This window comes from Dermacentor silvarum, chromosome 3 (genome assembly GCF_013339745.2).
Source record: "Dermacentor silvarum isolate Dsil-2018 chromosome 3, BIME_Dsil_1.4, whole genome shotgun sequence".
Taxonomy (NCBI): Eukaryota; Metazoa; Arthropoda; class Arachnida; order Ixodida; family Ixodidae; genus Dermacentor; species Dermacentor silvarum.
In genome coordinates, this window is record NC_051156.1 from 220,407,078 (window position 1) to 220,423,265 (window position 16,188).

The 16,188-nt window shown below is 48.5% G+C and overlaps 1 protein-coding gene across 1 annotated transcript in view; it reads left to right on the forward strand.

Annotated features, from left to right (window-relative positions):
- LOC125944437 (protein CASP-like) overlaps positions 1-13,944 on the forward strand; it is a 144,587-nt gene extending 130,643 nt beyond the window's left edge. Inside the window, exon 3 of the mRNA XM_049664933.1 lies at positions 13,726-13,944. Coding sequence (XP_049520890.1) covers positions 13,726-13,944 — 219 coding nt within the window. The remainder of the gene's footprint in view (positions 1-13,725) is intronic.
- Positions 13,945-16,188: the final 2,244 nt, after the last annotated feature.

The following is a 16,188-nucleotide window of genomic DNA, read 5'->3' on the forward strand; positions in this document are numbered from 1 at the left end:
ACGCCACCTAGCGAAACGAACGTTTTGTCACCTCGCTCTCGACAATGGCTCCATCAGCTTTCTTTCGGCCCCCTCTTTCTCATCTTTGCGGCGCTCTCGCTTTCATAGGCAAATTTTCTCTGAATGTCATCGCCGTGATCGAGGTGGCGAGATTCCCTTGAATTATTTAACTCGCTTCCCCCGGCGGTTCCGGCCTTTGGTTATGCCGCTATAGGCAGTGTTTCCTTTCTGCTTCTCCTTCTACGCCCTTAACCTTTCGTTCATGCTCCTTTTAAACACCCCTTCTGCCGCGAGCTTTTTATTGCGTTCTTTCTGTCTTTCTTGCTTCTCACTGACTGAACCCTTTTTCAGGAAATAGAAGCAAGGCGCGCGACGAACGCGCACAATTTTCGCCAGGCGTTGGCAGCCGGGTCGAAAATTATTCCGAATCAGTGCGGCGACCGCCGGTGCAGTGCGGAGTGCGTGCGGTGAACATGGTCGTAGAACGTCGTGTCGCGATGAGACTTTTCGATAACAAAGCGCGCCGCCTTTGGCTTCCCGCTGCATGGTGGCTTGCTGCGCGGCGAAACGGAAAGGACGTGGCTTGTCGGCGGCGCGAGTGAAAAGTATAAAGGTCGCGAGAGCGAGGAATTCTCGCCCGGCATAATCGCTCGGGGGCGCAAGACTTTTTCGGGATCGGGATGCGAAAGGAAAGCTGAAGAGGGGAGCAGAAAAAGAAATATCGGTTGCGACTCGGTAAGGTGGAAAGTTGAACGAAATGTAAACTAAAAAGCGAGAACAGCACGGGGCGCTGGTCTTGGTGCCACTGGCGCGGCGCACCGGGGTCTGGGTGCCAGGCACAAAGGGCTCAGTCGGCCATCACGTCATTAACGAGTGCGCGATGTGGAAAATATGGCGCTCGCTTCGGCCCGGTTTCTTTTCTTTAAATGCCTGATCCACCTCTATAACAGCGGTAGAAAAAAAAAAAAAGCGTTCACGCCATCAGAATCGCAAGGAATCCGTGGCAAGTATACCGTTGAGTTCTGAGCGCGTGCTCGCACTCATCGACGCTCGGCGCACAGAGCGGGTTGGTGTCTTCTCGAGAGCTTTCGTTTTCGCCGCGTTCTCTTGCAAATTGCCATGTACGTGGATTCGTGAGCTTTGAGCTTCCGTTCATCTCGACCTTTGCAGTTATTCCGGAAATGTAGAACAAACGCAGCAAAAGCAAGCATCAGCGTGTTGGTCTTATAAATGTGAAGATGGCTTAGCGGTTGTGGTGTCGATGCTATACGGACGATAGTGCGGTCGGGGGATCGACGGCCGATTGCGGTGAAGCACGAAGCGTCCGTGAACTGAAATTTCGATGCAGGTTAAAATATAGTGGGCCGTCCAAGCTTTACTGGCCCCCCGCCGCTTCTGTTCCTTTCAAGTCATGACGCCGTATCTAGAGTGTCCCACTTAACGATAGCCAAGATGCTCAAAGAAAAAGAAGATTTAAAAAGACGGTGCAAGGTACGATTTTAAGGCTTACGGTGTTCGGCTGTCAGACCCCTGACGACCGAATGCCATAGATTTTATAATCGTATCCGTGATTTCTAAATCCTATTTTTTTCTTTGAACAGCTTGGCTAACGTTAGCATGGAACACACGATATAAGCCCACGCTCAATTTGCGGATTTCAAGATTCACGAATAAGTCAGTGTTCTGATCTTATTACGATAAGGGAATCTGGGCCTCAATTCTGAAATCGTCTCTGAGCTTGAAAAGTTACATTTACCGATCCTTTCGCAAAGTGTGCAAATTGTGTATACGAGACGTGGCTCTTGCTAAGTGTTCTGCAAATGAGTGCTTGTAGCAGTTCGTGAATTTCGTTCTTAACACATTGACCATTACCACTGAACTAAAGCTCATTATTCTTCTGTTTGAAAGTAAAGCTTACGGAGGCTTTATATACGCTCACTTATGCGTCAGTGTTCACATACAAGGCGGATTATTTCAATGTGCATTTGACTTACCTCCATAGTAGATACGAAGCTCAGATGAGTGGCTGTAAAGAGAGGGAAAAAGAAGCCAAGCACGTCGTATAGCTAAGGTCATTACACCTCTGGAATTTCTCCTCAGTGCCTTTGTAGTCCTCCATGTGCGGGAGCCCGCGTGTTAGCGCATCCGCTCCTTTCTTCGTACTCCGAGCTTTAGCGACTCTACGCTTAGTGGCGACATGGTCCAGGCAGCGTTAGCGGGTTGCTTCGCTTTCGTCGTTCGTCTCCTCGCTGTGTTCTTTTGTTTCGTGCTGCGCCGTTATCCCTCCTTATACTATACTCTGGCCGTGCGTCGCCTGTCGCTGCCTTTGCACGCTTGTGAAGCCGTTAGCCGGTGCGGCAGCGAGCAGCGGCCTTAATTTTCTGCGCCGCTAATCTCAAAAAGCGCAAGAGCGCAGCGCGCGAGCCGGCCGCACCATCCATCGCTTCATCTCGCTTGTCTTAGCGCCGCGCGCCGCTCGAGCGCTGCGGAGTCAGCGAGTGGAAAGAACCACCGTTCGCTGTAACTGTGCGCGGAGCCCGAGCGTCGGAATTTATTGCTCTCGGAACGACATCGCCACCAACGTGAGTTAGTTTTGTTTCTGACCGCTGGCAAGAAAAACATAAAAAATCCACTGCGAAGGAGGTGCGGCAAAAAGAAGACGCAAATGCGCCATACCGCACAAAAGCTTGTAGTGGCCGGGTTTCTTTTCTTTTCGTTTTCAGCGGTGTTACGCAGCCGTAAACGTCCGACCAGGGACAGTAACTCACTCAGCGCGAAAGAATCTAGGCACAAGAGCGAAATTATACGCGCGCCGAAGCCATGGACGGGAACTAACGAAAGGACGTTGAGTACGTAACTTCGGCTCTGCGGCAACGACGAGTGCGTTGCGCACATATAGAAAGACCATGGCTGGGAAAAAAGAAAGAGAAACGCGGCTCAAAGGAAGCGTGCGACTGACCGCCGGTTGTTGGAACGCAACGCCGAAGCCGCAGCGGTGTGTGAAGATGATGGCGAAGAATGGAGCGCGGATACCGCTTCCGCCGGGCGAACGCGCCCATAAGCTGCGTGGCATAACCGCACGCGTGGTTGTCCCGAGCACTGCCCTTAAATGTCCCATTCCCCGATTTAGTTACGGTTTATTGTCGTCCACGCGAACCTCTGTGGCAGGTGCTATACAGGCACGTCTCCGAAAGGCGCTCGCTCAAGACGGCGCGCGCGGGCCTGCGTTCCTTTATACTTCTCTCATAGCCTGTTGAATTGCCGAGCACATCAGCAGATATACTATACTCCGTCTCGACAAAAGTGAGCCGCGCTGTGAAAGCAATCGCTAGGTTGAACCACTGAAGGAACGGAAATGGTCGGTGCCCTATATATAGTTGTCCTATATCGTTTGCTATCGGGATCGTCCAGTGCCTGCGACGCGAAGCGTTCCTGTGTGCGAGCAGGTTATTGAATTAGGCCTTGGGACGGCAGGCGATAGTTCTGTATAGCTTTTGCAACGACGCGTTTTCTTTCCTTCTCCTTCTGTCATTCTTGTAAAGGAGATAGGCGAGGCACAATGCACCGAGGTATCACCCTTAGAATGCGCCTCAGAAACGCAACGATGTACCATGTGCTTGTGCTTCGCTAGAAAATACACCTTGTCCTGTTGGATTTTACCCACGCAAAAATTAAATCAGCGCGTTGTATGCGTCTCGCGGCTCATAACACTATACTATTCGCCAAGGTCCTGACTGCAGCTTTGAGGCCAACGTGTCTCACCTTGGCACAGCTAGCCCGTTCGCCGAACGCTTGTACATACCGATTGCCTCTTACGTTTCTTTTCTTCCTTAATCTTTTATTTGATTTATTGTTCCCCACGTCTCGCCCTCGGATCTTCGGCGGGCATAGGCGAGGCGGCGTGTCTCTGCAAATGTGGCCGGAATTCCGAACCGTCTCTGCGTACAGTGGACTGGTTTTGCCGCTACGCGGGATCATCGCGTCTTTATTGTTTCCCGCTGCCGCCTATCCGGTGGTGCGGGCGTTGCCTGTTCTTTGCGCAAAGCGTGGGCGACTATAGGGCAATGGCCCGTTTGCCTAATTGCGACGTGGTAGAAACACGTCGCTCGGAAGGAGAGAAGGAAGCGATTCGCCCCGTTATGTGGGTGCGAGGAGACGGCGGATCGCGAAGACCCACTCCTCATTTGGTGTTTCTGTCAGAGCCAAGTCTTTGCTCCTTCCATTCGCACCAGCACCCTGTCTTATTTGGAACCTTACCTGGGAAGCGTATGATAATGTGTTTTCCCATCAATCCATCAATAAAGTAAATCGGTCAGTCTCAATCAATGAGTCGAACAGTATCTATCTATCTATCTATCTATCTATCTATCTATCTATCTATCTATCTATCTAATCTATCTATCTATCTATCTATCTATCTATCTATCTATCTATCTATCTATCTATCTATCTATCTATCTATCTATCTATCTATCTATCTATCTATCTATCTATCTATCTATCTATCTATCTATCTATCTATCTATCTATCTATCTATCTATCTATCTATCTATCTATCTATCTATCTATCTATCTATCTATCTATCTATCTATCTATCTATCTATCTATCTATCTATCTATCTATCTATCTATCTATCTATCTATCTATCTATCTATCTATCTATCTATCTATCTATCTATCTATCTATCTATCTATCTGCAAGTTAAAAGAGTTTTTATGACAGGTTGCGTCGTCTCTCTTCCCTCAAAACTTCCCTACTACCCTGAGAAAAGTACGTCTGGGAACATTATTTTCCTCCCACTGTATTAATTTATTGTCATCCGTCCCAATGAGTGGAATGTCCCAGCAATAGTGGGGGTGCAGCTTCGAGTGGAACTGAAAATGACTAAAGGTGAAAGGAACAAGATATATAAAGAAAATCGCTGCAACTACGGCTCCCCTGGTGGATTTCTTTCATGGCGATGTAAGGAGACATTGAATAACTTAAGAAGGATCGTATATCTCTTTAAAAGTTGTTATCGGCTTGCGCAAGAATATTTAAAGCGGGGCAGTTTCTATCGCTTTGCGCCTCTTATTCTTAGGGCTGACCCTAAGTTTTCCTGGCACGAAGACCTAAGTGGTTGTCCGTTCGCGCTATTGTGCCACCGCCATGAAATCACGCGTTATCCCACCACTTGCACATGACACTTGCGCAGCGCTAACTTGCGTTGACACCCAACTAGCGTTTCTCCCTGCAGAGGCTGGGTGCTCACGCTTAGCTAGCGCCGGGGAGCACACTTGGTCGGACAATTTGCTGCCGAAATTATCTCGGGGTCTGAATCTCGGGCGCGTTCCTAATCAAGCACTGACCAACTGCGCTAAAGTACGGCCGCCCAAGAAGAACGGACTGGTCGGTCGGTGCCAGTGTCGACTCTCGAAGAAACAAAGGGAGGCGCTATACACTCACTTGTCCGAAGCTCTCCGAGTGGCCGCTTGTGTGGGGCTGCCGAGCAGACAACTTTTGAGATTACCGCGCCGGAGCCCCTCTACTTTGAGTCGAGGATGCACGGCGCAGCTGCATACGTCTAGCGAGGCTCTCCCCAACCTTTTGTGTTCGTGAGCGGATGCCCCGGTGGACTTTGCGAGCGGTTGGAGAAGACCTCAAAATCTTCTCCACTGAGCTCGGTAAACGCTGCTTCTGAAATCATAACTCCGAGGAGAGGTGTATAGCAAGGAGTACGAAGGATGGCTCGCACGTATTGTGCGAGATATTTGCACAGTGAGGCCGAACAGGGCGGCGCACTTGAGAAAAAGCGCTCGGCATTCACTTCAGTTCTCTTCGCGAGATTCATTAAAATTACGCGCGATTGTGGAGCGCCGCGTCAGAAGCGGTAGTGACAGCACTGCGCATGCGCCTCTCACGGAGCGTTATAGTTGGCCGACATGGCACGACTCGCGCGTTGACGCTCTTTTCGCCGGCACCCCTATTTGTTGTCGGGTCAATTTCTGGCCGTAGTGCAAATCCTCAAAGAAATCTTCAAGAAACGCTAGTTTGGCCGCACTAACGCGAGCCCGTGTTTACAAGAATGTTCTTACGCTATAAATGTTTGTAAGGCCATGTACCAGACAACGATGGTGTTGGACGTATTACTGTTTAGCTAAGCCGGTCGGCCAATGGCAAACATCGCTTCCGAACGAAACGCTTTGTGAATTGTATCCCTGATGCTATAAGTCCTGTCCTGTTAATCTGTGTCTGAAGAGTATCACTTCTGAAAATTATACCATCTATATGATACCATCTATGTTGCATGTTCACAACTTCCTTGTATCCTCTTCATCCACATTACACCAACTTCTAACCCCCATATTGCGTTCAAAGTTTCAGAATAAATGTCTTATTGGGAATCTTAGTCATTCACTGGCGCATTTTAGTTTTTACTATATAAAGCAGAGTACTTCAATGCTTATTTAAAATATTTTGTTCCTATGAAGTAGTGGAAGTATCTTGTTGCCAACATGAACGTAGGGGTTCTGCACGTATCACAGAGGAGGAAAAAAAAGTGCAGTGTTGGTGACCAAAAAAAAAAAAAAAAGCACACAAAGTACAATAATTTTCTTCGTGGTCTTTGTAATGACCGATACAATTTTGATTCTCTTGCCATTTGCCTGCATATGATAAAGTTTCGGTTGAGTCGACACTCGTGCTATGTCTAGCCGACTCAAATACAATTTTATTTTTGTCTTGGCGATCGTTTTATCAGAAGTACAAGGTTGAATATATATGTTGAGTAGTTTGCACTAGCAGCATTACTGACAGATGAGTGTCGTATGTTATTTAGGCGTAATTACTTTATATATGAATTTATTCGTGGCACGTGAAGAGCTCGACCCTATGAGCGTTACCAAACCGGTTTTCGAATCTGAACAACGGCTCGAATTGCAGGTTTGCAATATCCAGATTGCTGCAAAGGCTCGTAACAGTTTATATGGAGCTGAATTAAACCAGCTCGGAGTCCGCTATGGTACGCTTTTCAGAACACATCGACACAATATTATTGTGTCGACATGCTTAACTAACAGTTGAGAGTGACATATCCTTCTTGAACACTCTGCACGCGGTCTTCGTTTCTAAACTTTTTTCGCATTTGCTGTAACTCAGTAAGCGAGGCGAGGAGACCATCAAACTGTCGTGATCGCGACTTAAGGAGCTCCAATAGCCGTTTAGTGCGATTTCCGTGCTTGTTCTTCGCGTTTGTTTGCAATTTACATGTGTACAACGCCTTCGCACTGCGACAACCAGCTAGGTGGCGTTGAGCTAGTTTGCGAGATTAAGCTGTCATTCCGGCCGGTGAGGATGCTTAGCAGTGAGGACAAACACCGTAACGAGCTCACCCAGGAGCTGCGAAACGAGGCGACGCGGGAGACTCAAGCGCCGAGCTATCTCTCTCCCCTCGTACTTCCTCCTCTCGCCGAGCTCGCGAAAACTGTAGTTGATCACCGGTGCACTCACTCTGGCGCAGCGCTTTGATCGGGGCCAGAAAGGGGAGTAAGGCTATCAGTGGACTCCGTTTAGGTATCCCCGCGTGGCGTTTAGCCGCTCATCAGAGGCAAGTGGACGAAACTGGCAGGCTGCCGGCGAGTCGCCCCCTCTCCCGCCTGCGGCAGCCAAAGAACGCGCTTCCCTCGAGCGAAGAAGGAGCGCCAGCTATCGGCCCCGGATCAGCTGTCTCAGCGCAGTGCCTGGCGCACAGGGAACGAGCCTTGTTCCGTCTCCCCCAGCGCCACGTGTCTACCGGTCAGGAAGGGCTGAGCGATGGTCCGATACCGCACGAGCCGGGCTACGGGCGCGAGCTCCTGCCAAAGCGCCGCTCGGTGCGCGGAGACTGATGGCGCAAAGGCGGAGCACGTCGGCGATTGTCGCTGCTGATCTGGACTCTGCCCGCTTGTCTTGATTTCTTTCCGAACGAGACAAATCAAAGAGCTCAGCGAGGCTTTAAATACGGCGTCTCGAGGCACCGACGACTGTTATGTACCGCGCGCGCAATTTTCTGCTTTGCTGCTCCGGTGCTTTAGTTCCGTTTCGCTCGGGGTTCGGGTGCGTTCTCCGCCAGAGGATTCCGGAGGAGGCGATCTCGTGGTTGCGAGAGGCATTGTGGTGTGCTACGAAACTCGTTCTCACGGTACTTTTGTCTCCTCGTTTGTTTATTTTTGCTTTCGTTGCCATCTACATCTTAATGCTTTCACTAGCGCTCCATTTTCCCCTCCTCATGCCCCTTTTGATATCTAGTCTCTCTAGAGGCAGGAGGTCAACTCGGTACCTGCTATTTTTGTTGCACAGTTTAAAGAAGGGTCACAAGATGAAAGTTCCTCTGCTGATTACATCACCTTTGAAATCCGCTTCAAACGGCGACGCTCAGTCGCAAGCGCAATGCAATAACCTGTTTCCAGATATGGGAGAGCACTCATCCTCAGGCTTACTAATTATCGCTCTCAGCGCTTTTTAAAAACGTCGCAGTATAATATTTCTATTCAGTGTGAATGATGCAAGCTGTACGAGGGGCCTTCCAATGGGTGCAGTCTTGTGCTCCCTCCCGCAAGCTGTACAACGAACCCGGCGGCCAGCACAGTCTCAGGACAATGTACCCTTCGCACGGGAAAAATGGGTGAAAGTGCGATGTTCTCCCGAGAGAAACCTCCCAACTGCATGGTGCGGCGGTGTGGCGCGCGCTTTCAACCCTTCCGGATTGCAAGGAGTCCGGAGAGACTATACCGCTCTCAATTCTGCGACGGCGGCTTTCCGCGCACCGCACCACCCCGAAAATTATTGGTGGCCGTATTTTGTTGTTGTTGTTTTCTCGCAAAATCTGCTGGCGAGAAAACAGGAGGAGGAGGAGGGCTTTGGAAGCAGGAGGTTGAAGGATGAGTGAAATAGGGCGAGAGTAAAAGGTTCGCCGTGGTTTCCCTCGGCCAGATAAATAATACGAGTCGCGAGCGTTCGCGAAGGAGGAGCATCACTTTCGCCCCTATAATGGACCCGCAATGCGTGGTGGAAAAAAAAAAGCTTCACCCCCCCCCCCCCCTTCCCCCCTCAACCCGCTATTTTTGTCGCAACACGCTCAGCCCAGCGATCTCTAGCAATACAGACAGACGCTGCACGTGGGTCCGCTGCACTGGAATCACGCTCGAATGCTCGCCCGCCGCTCGCGCAAACGGCGCGCGCGCGGCTCAGCACGCGCCGTTTTGCGCTCCGTCGTCCTATTCCTCCTGTCTCGCAGATAAATAACGCTTAATAAATAACGCTTTGATTTATGTTATTTAGGCTCCCGGTTCTGCTGCTACTGCTGATGCCAGAGGAGGACTGTTTGGCGGGAGGGGGGGCATCGCGTGAAATATACTCGGCCGCCATCGGGGATTTTCGCCCGCCGCCGAGCTGTGCTGCGCCGTGACAAGAAGAATGGCGGCGGACGGGGCACAACGCCGCATCGGCCGCGCCAAGAGATGCGAACGCGATCTTTTCTCTCGCTCTCTCGCTCCGAGGCGGCAAAGTTGCGTTTCGCCGTAGAACGCGGGCGTTATGTGGCGAAGGCGCGCTCTTTGTTGTTCCGCGCCGGGTTTTCTAATGAGCGCGGCGATACGGGGGTAGCGCTGTCTCAAAGGTGACACATGAAACGCAGCGAGAAAAGTACGCGCCCGGCGACTTGCGCAGACGGAAGAGGATATAAGTTGTGCCTCTTAGCTGTAATTTATGCATCGTCACAAGAGAAGAGTGAGAGGACGTTTATTCACGACGAAAAGCAGAGGTCGACCTGAGACTGGTTCCTCTGGTTAACTTCGCAGCGCTGGTGCAAGGGTGGGTGGGGAGGAAGGGCAGCTGTGATAGGGGACGATGAGGATAAGCACTCATGCGAAAATGGACGAAGGTGTAAATGAGCGGCTTGTACACCCTCCTGTGCAGGCCGCCCGCTAAGTAAAGAGCGAAGTGAAACCGGAATGATTTGCAATATAGATAAGAGACTCGCGCGAAAGATCCAATATAACTAAGTTACTCGGACGACAGCCGCATGTGAAGACTTTCTAACGAAACCATTGCTGCGCGGCATCCGCGCATAGAGAAGCCAAACTCTGGCTTTGGGTCTGCTGTCTCAGGTAGCTGACGCTGGTCACAAGAAAATATTTATGTTAAGATTACTTTTTGGCGGTGGTTTAGATCGTCGCATCACGAAAGTATCGCACACTCCTGCGTAAATCCCCACTCACAGTTCTATATTTGGCCGAAAACTCTTGACAAAGCACGACCAGCGAACACTCAGCCTGAGAAGAAAACGAACAGCCGATCGCTATCACATAATCACTGCCGTACTGCTCACTAGTTTCTATCGCTTCTCACAGAACATTACACCCGAATAAGTTTGACACCCGAGAAATTTTAGCAGTTGTTGTATTAAATAACAAGATTCAATCTGCTACCACTCTGATAACAGCCACTGAGATCAACAGTAGATTTGAAGCATCTCCTTTTCTAAATACTGACTACGCCTCGAAGTTCTGACTCTGCTTCGTATCATCAGAGCCTGACGCGTTCTGTTACACCAGCGGTCGAGCACACAGCCGAGGTTAAAGAACCCCAGGTGGTCCAAATTAATCCGGAGTCCCCCACTACGGCATGCCTCATAATCATGTGGTGGTTTTGGCACGTAAGACCTCAAAATTTAATTTTAATTTCGTGTAGCTCTCAGTGATATGCCCGCGTCGTTAAGAAAAGTGAGAAAGAAGGAGCAGAGAGGGAAAGACAGGGGTTTAGCCAGTGTAAACCGGGCTAGCTACTCTGTGCTGGGTTAAGGGATAAAAAAGTAAAGGTGATATATATAAAGGCGAAATAAAAATTTGAGGAAATTTAAATAAAAAGGCAAGAAAAGAAAGCTGTACATAACGCACAATTCTTAATGTCTCACTCAGTCCTGAAGCGGAGCAACGCCTTCAAAGCCTTAGTCGTTGAGGTCTGTCCGGGCCAGTGTCCGAGGATTCTCTCCTTCGACCGGGGGCGATTGTACGGTCTATTTTATTAATTATTATTATTATTATTATTATTATTATTATTATTATTATTATTATTATTATTATTATTATTATTATTATTATTATTATTATTATTATTATTATTATTATAAAATACTGTTTAGCGTAAATTACTGTGAAGAACACATTGATTCCGAATCAGCATGGATTCCTCACCGGCCGCTCTACTATCACAAATCTCGCAAGCTTCATGACACATATCTCCGCGCCGGTACTTCAAAGGGGGCAAGTAGACACCATATATTGCGACCTCAGTAAAGCTTTTGATGTGGTAAGCCACTCACTGCTTCTCATCAAGCTTACGCACTTTGGTGTTGACTCGTCAATTGTAAATCTATTGCGGAGTTATCTTATTGGTAGATCATGTTTTGTTAACGTCAACGGCCAAACGTCTTCATCGTACATGGTAACCAGCGGCGTTCCTCAAGGATCAGTGTTAGGACCACTCCTTTTTTTAATTTTTATTAATGACGTTCTTTCCGCCATTCGACATTCTTCATTCCTCCTATATGCTGATGACATAAAGATCTTTAAGGCGATTCACACTGTTGATGACTGTCGCATCCTGCAGTCTGACCTGCTTTCTTTTTCTAAATGGTGCACAGATAATAACCTCACCTTGAATGCTGCTAAGACCAAAGTCATGACTTTCACCCGCAAAACAGCAAGCATCTCTTTTTCTTATTCAGTAGATTCTGTACCATTGTGTAAGGTCCGTGAGATCAATGATCTTGGTGTACTTTTTGATACAACCTTACACTTTTCAGCTCACACTAAACGCGTTGCAATGCGGGGAATGCGCACTCTTGGCTCTGTTTGCAGACTGTCGAGAGAATTCAATTCTCCTGCACCGTTCCGCAAGTTGTACACAACAATCTGTCTTCCTCAGCTCGAATACGCGTCGGTCGTCTGGAATGGCATTTCTAGATCCAACAGTGACATTATAGATCGGGTCCAGAAAAAAGTTTCTAAGCATATATCATCACCGCTTTGCAAACACGGACTCTGGGCCCTGCTCTAGCACTGTTGGATTATTGCCATTGCCCTTACTTCGCTGCCGCCGTAATCGTGCTGACCTGCTTTTCCTTTTCAAACTCCTTCACGGTATCCTCATGTGCCCCGAACTCCTCAGTTGTATCACATTTCGTATTCCGCGCAAAATCACCAGAGAACACAGACCTTTCCATGTTGCTGCCTGTCACCACCAACACTCAACCGTCCATAGAATACAGAGTCTTTATAACGCCCACTTTCATGACCTTGATATTTTTCACAACTCTCTGTCTTTGTTCTGCTCTCAGCTTTCCTTTGTTGTGTCTTAGTTTCACCATATTGTTCAACTTCCCTTCTCCATTTTATTATGTATGCATTTTGCGCCTTTGGTTACATGTATGTACACTTTTCTTTTCAAGATTGATATTTTTTATTCATTGTTTTTTTTTTGCACTGATACTCCCCTGCTGTATTTCTTTTTCTATGTATACGTGCGCCAGCACCCAGACCTCACGGTTGTTCCTGGGCACGATAAATAAATGATTGATTGATTGATTATTATTATTATTATTATTATTATTATTATTATTATTATTATTATTATTATTATTATTATTATTATTATTATTATTATTATTATTATTATTATTATTTGGTTTGTACACATATACACACAAGGACACGAAGGAAATAGGGAGGGAGGGAGCTGACAACCGCCACCGAGAGGGGCACAACGCCTGCCTACTCTTTCAGGAGGAGGGAATAGAGGACATGAAATGGGAGGAAAACAGACAGACAGACAAAGAACTTTATTAAATAGGTCCTGAGAAGCCCTGCCCTAGGGCAGAGAAAAGAGGAAATAAGGAAATGACGGAGACACAGACAGAACAAAACAAAAACACAAATAATGTCTATAAACGGGAGGCCAAGGCAGTATCCTTCAGAAATGTTAGCAGGGCTCGATGAGCCTGGTCACGTCGAGCAGCGCACCCCCTTAGAAACGGGCAATCGTCAAGGGTCGCACATTGCAGTCCAATAAGTCTATATTCCTTAATTAGCAATGCGCGCTGCGCAATAAATGCGGGATACTATAAAACGAGATGTTCAAGTGTCTCACAGTAGCCACAAAACGTACACGACGGGCTGTCCACACGTCCTTGTCGGTATAGGCGTTCGCGCACCAACACAGATCCAACACTTAATTTATATAACAGTGCTATAGCACGACGGGGCACGCCTTCACCACGAACACAGGGAGGGAATGAGCCGTCTCCAACACGCCGGTCTGGGTGCTGCTTTAGGAGGTGTCGGCGTATCAGACGACGAGCGTTTTCAAACATACAGGAAATGTCAGGACAGTCACATTCGTGGTGGGCACAACTTGAAGCGAGGCGATCAGCCTCTTCATTTCCAGCGATGCCCACGTGCGAGGATATCCACTGGGCAATGAACGCGAAGTAATTTTACCGGCAGATTCTTGGATACTGCTTAAAATTGGGCTGTCGGCATCTTGTCTCAGTCTGCTGAGGGCATCACGGGAGTCTGTAAGAATGACGACCTTCAATTCGTTTAATTCTTCGTGTACGTACTTCAGAGCAACATCACTGAGCTTACTCCACGCACAGCTTCCCTGTTTGCTTCTGTGTGACGTGAACAGAGTCGTCTGCCTCGCAGGACGTTCGGTGCCTGGTGTCTCCGCTGCTGAGGCACTTCCAGGCCGAAGTGGATCGCCTGGGAGAGCGTAGCCTGGCTGCCGAGGCCGCCTTCCTGGCGCTCTACAAGAGGCTGCTGCGCGCCGTCTCCGCCGCCCACTCAGGTCAGTCGGTTCTTGCACCTTTTCTCGCCGATGATGTCGTGGAGAGCTACGATGTAAATGTCATGCGCTCAGTGTGAAGTTGTTGTCACTGTATAAACCATGAACCACGTCTCCGGCTATGCGGACCGATGTGACCTATAAGTGTAACTCTCCGTAACTACTCCTGGAGAACATTCAGTCAGTTTCGCACGTCGCGCAAGTGTTTATTGATTGATTGAGTGATTGATTTGAGTGCAAATTGAAATGTCGGCAACCGGTGTCGTCAGCCTTTGTGTAACATGGAAGCACTGAAATATTGAATACTTGAATTAGACGAAACGACCCCACCAAATAGTTAAATGCGTTTCTCGAGGGGCCTATACCGCACGTAGGGTACGCACAGTGTATGTGCTCGAAGTACTGTTCACTCCCCCCCCCCCCCCCCCCCTTCTCCCCCGTGGATGTCCAGCGAAGCTGTGGAAAACCGCCACTACAACTGCTGAGGGAGGTATTCTTTATAAATACGAAGTCATTATATGGCCCTTGAAGCGAAAAATGCGGCGTTAACATCCGGTGGTACGAAAACTCATGTGACCAAGTGGTGACGCCACGTTTGAGATAATGACGCAACGAGATTACGTCATCACCTCAAACGTCGCATGATAACGTCTTCATGCCAATGGTCGCGTGATGACATCATCACATTAAAGGTCGCGTGATGTCATCAACACGTCACGATATCACCTGATGACGTAATCGGATTACGTCATCACGTCAAACGGGACCTCACGCGATGACGTCTTCGTCACGTGATTATGTCACCTGACGACGTCATGTTGACCCATGTGGCCTCTTGGAGAAGCAGCAAACTGTGCGTTACCCGCTTCTTTTCACTGTCTCTGGGATCGGCCCACATTTTTGTGTGAGCAAAGGTCGCGCAAGCGGACACGAAAAATTCCAACCAACTAGAGGCTAACAGCTTCACTGTAAAACTCTTTTAATGCCTGTGCAGCCCAACATAAGCTGACGCAAAAGAACAGAGCCGTGGGGAGTGTGTGACTGCTTGGGCACAGAGCGTTTGCAGTTTCAAAGGGTTCGTCGGATTGAATGCTCAGTTCAGAGGGAGGACAGCTGTCCTTACGCTCCCCTGGTCATCTCAAACTGCGAAGTCGAGTATATACTTAACAAGAACAGGTATGTGTTGCACTCTTGGTATTCGTGTCGTTGTGTCTAACGCCAATTAAACACTTTACCGACTGACCAGCATTGTAAATATTTGGTTGTGGTCTAAATCGACTGACTCATTGAACGGTGACATGGCAGTTTTGGTTTTGACAGCTTTGCTGATAATTGGAAATTATCTGCATAAGCTTTGTTTGCTTTTTAGTCCGACCACTGTGGCAAGTGGTTTAATATACACTCTTACACTCTTTTGGGTGCTCATTTTCAAAGGCAACGTTTCACGGGTTTCACCTTTCTTGCAGTCTCCCTAATGGTACCGCCGAGCGTTACCTGCCAGTTAATCGGTGGACGTGGTATGAAAGCAGTAACGCTGAATAATGTCGCCATATAGCGAGAGAGAGAGAGAGAGGGATATAAGAAAGGCAAGGATGCTAACCAGTCAAGAGTCCGGTTGGCTACCCTACGCTGAGGGAAGGGAGAAGGGGAAGAGAAAGAAGTTAAAGAGAGGGGAGTATAGAGACGTGCATGGACAGTACTATAGAGTAAAAGGCGCTCGTACAAACCAGACGTTCTCAGAAAGCACAACAGTGCCTTCACTGCATTCTGAGCCGATGATCGGTGGGGACGGTGTTCTAGTATAGTCTGTTGACTCAGAGGACGGTCATCTAGTTTCCTGAATGCGTTGATCGTAGATTTGAGGACAGCGGCACAATAAGTGATCAATGTTCTCCTCGCAACCGCAGACATCACATGCAGGACTGTCAGCCATTCCAGTTAGTGCTTAATAAGCTTTCGTAAAGGCAACTCCCAACCAAAGCCGACACAGAAGAGACGCTTCGCGTCGGTGCAGTCCGGCTGGAGGTCCGAGTTGCAGCGAAGGGTCTAGTCTGTGCAGTCTGGTGCGCCTTGTATGTGCTGTATTCCACTCAACTAACGCGAGCGTGTGTGCTAGGATGCGAAGCTGTCTCCCAGCATTGGTCCTTGAGAGAGGAATGGGCACTCGGCAGTCTTGGTTCTTGGTTTGACGTCCGAGCTGCCTTATCTGCGTCATCATTTCCAATGACACCACAATGGCCTCGTATTCATTGAAAGGAGATATTATGGCCCTTTTCCCTCAAACGGATGGATAAGCTCCACGATTTCGCACGTCAGCTGATCGT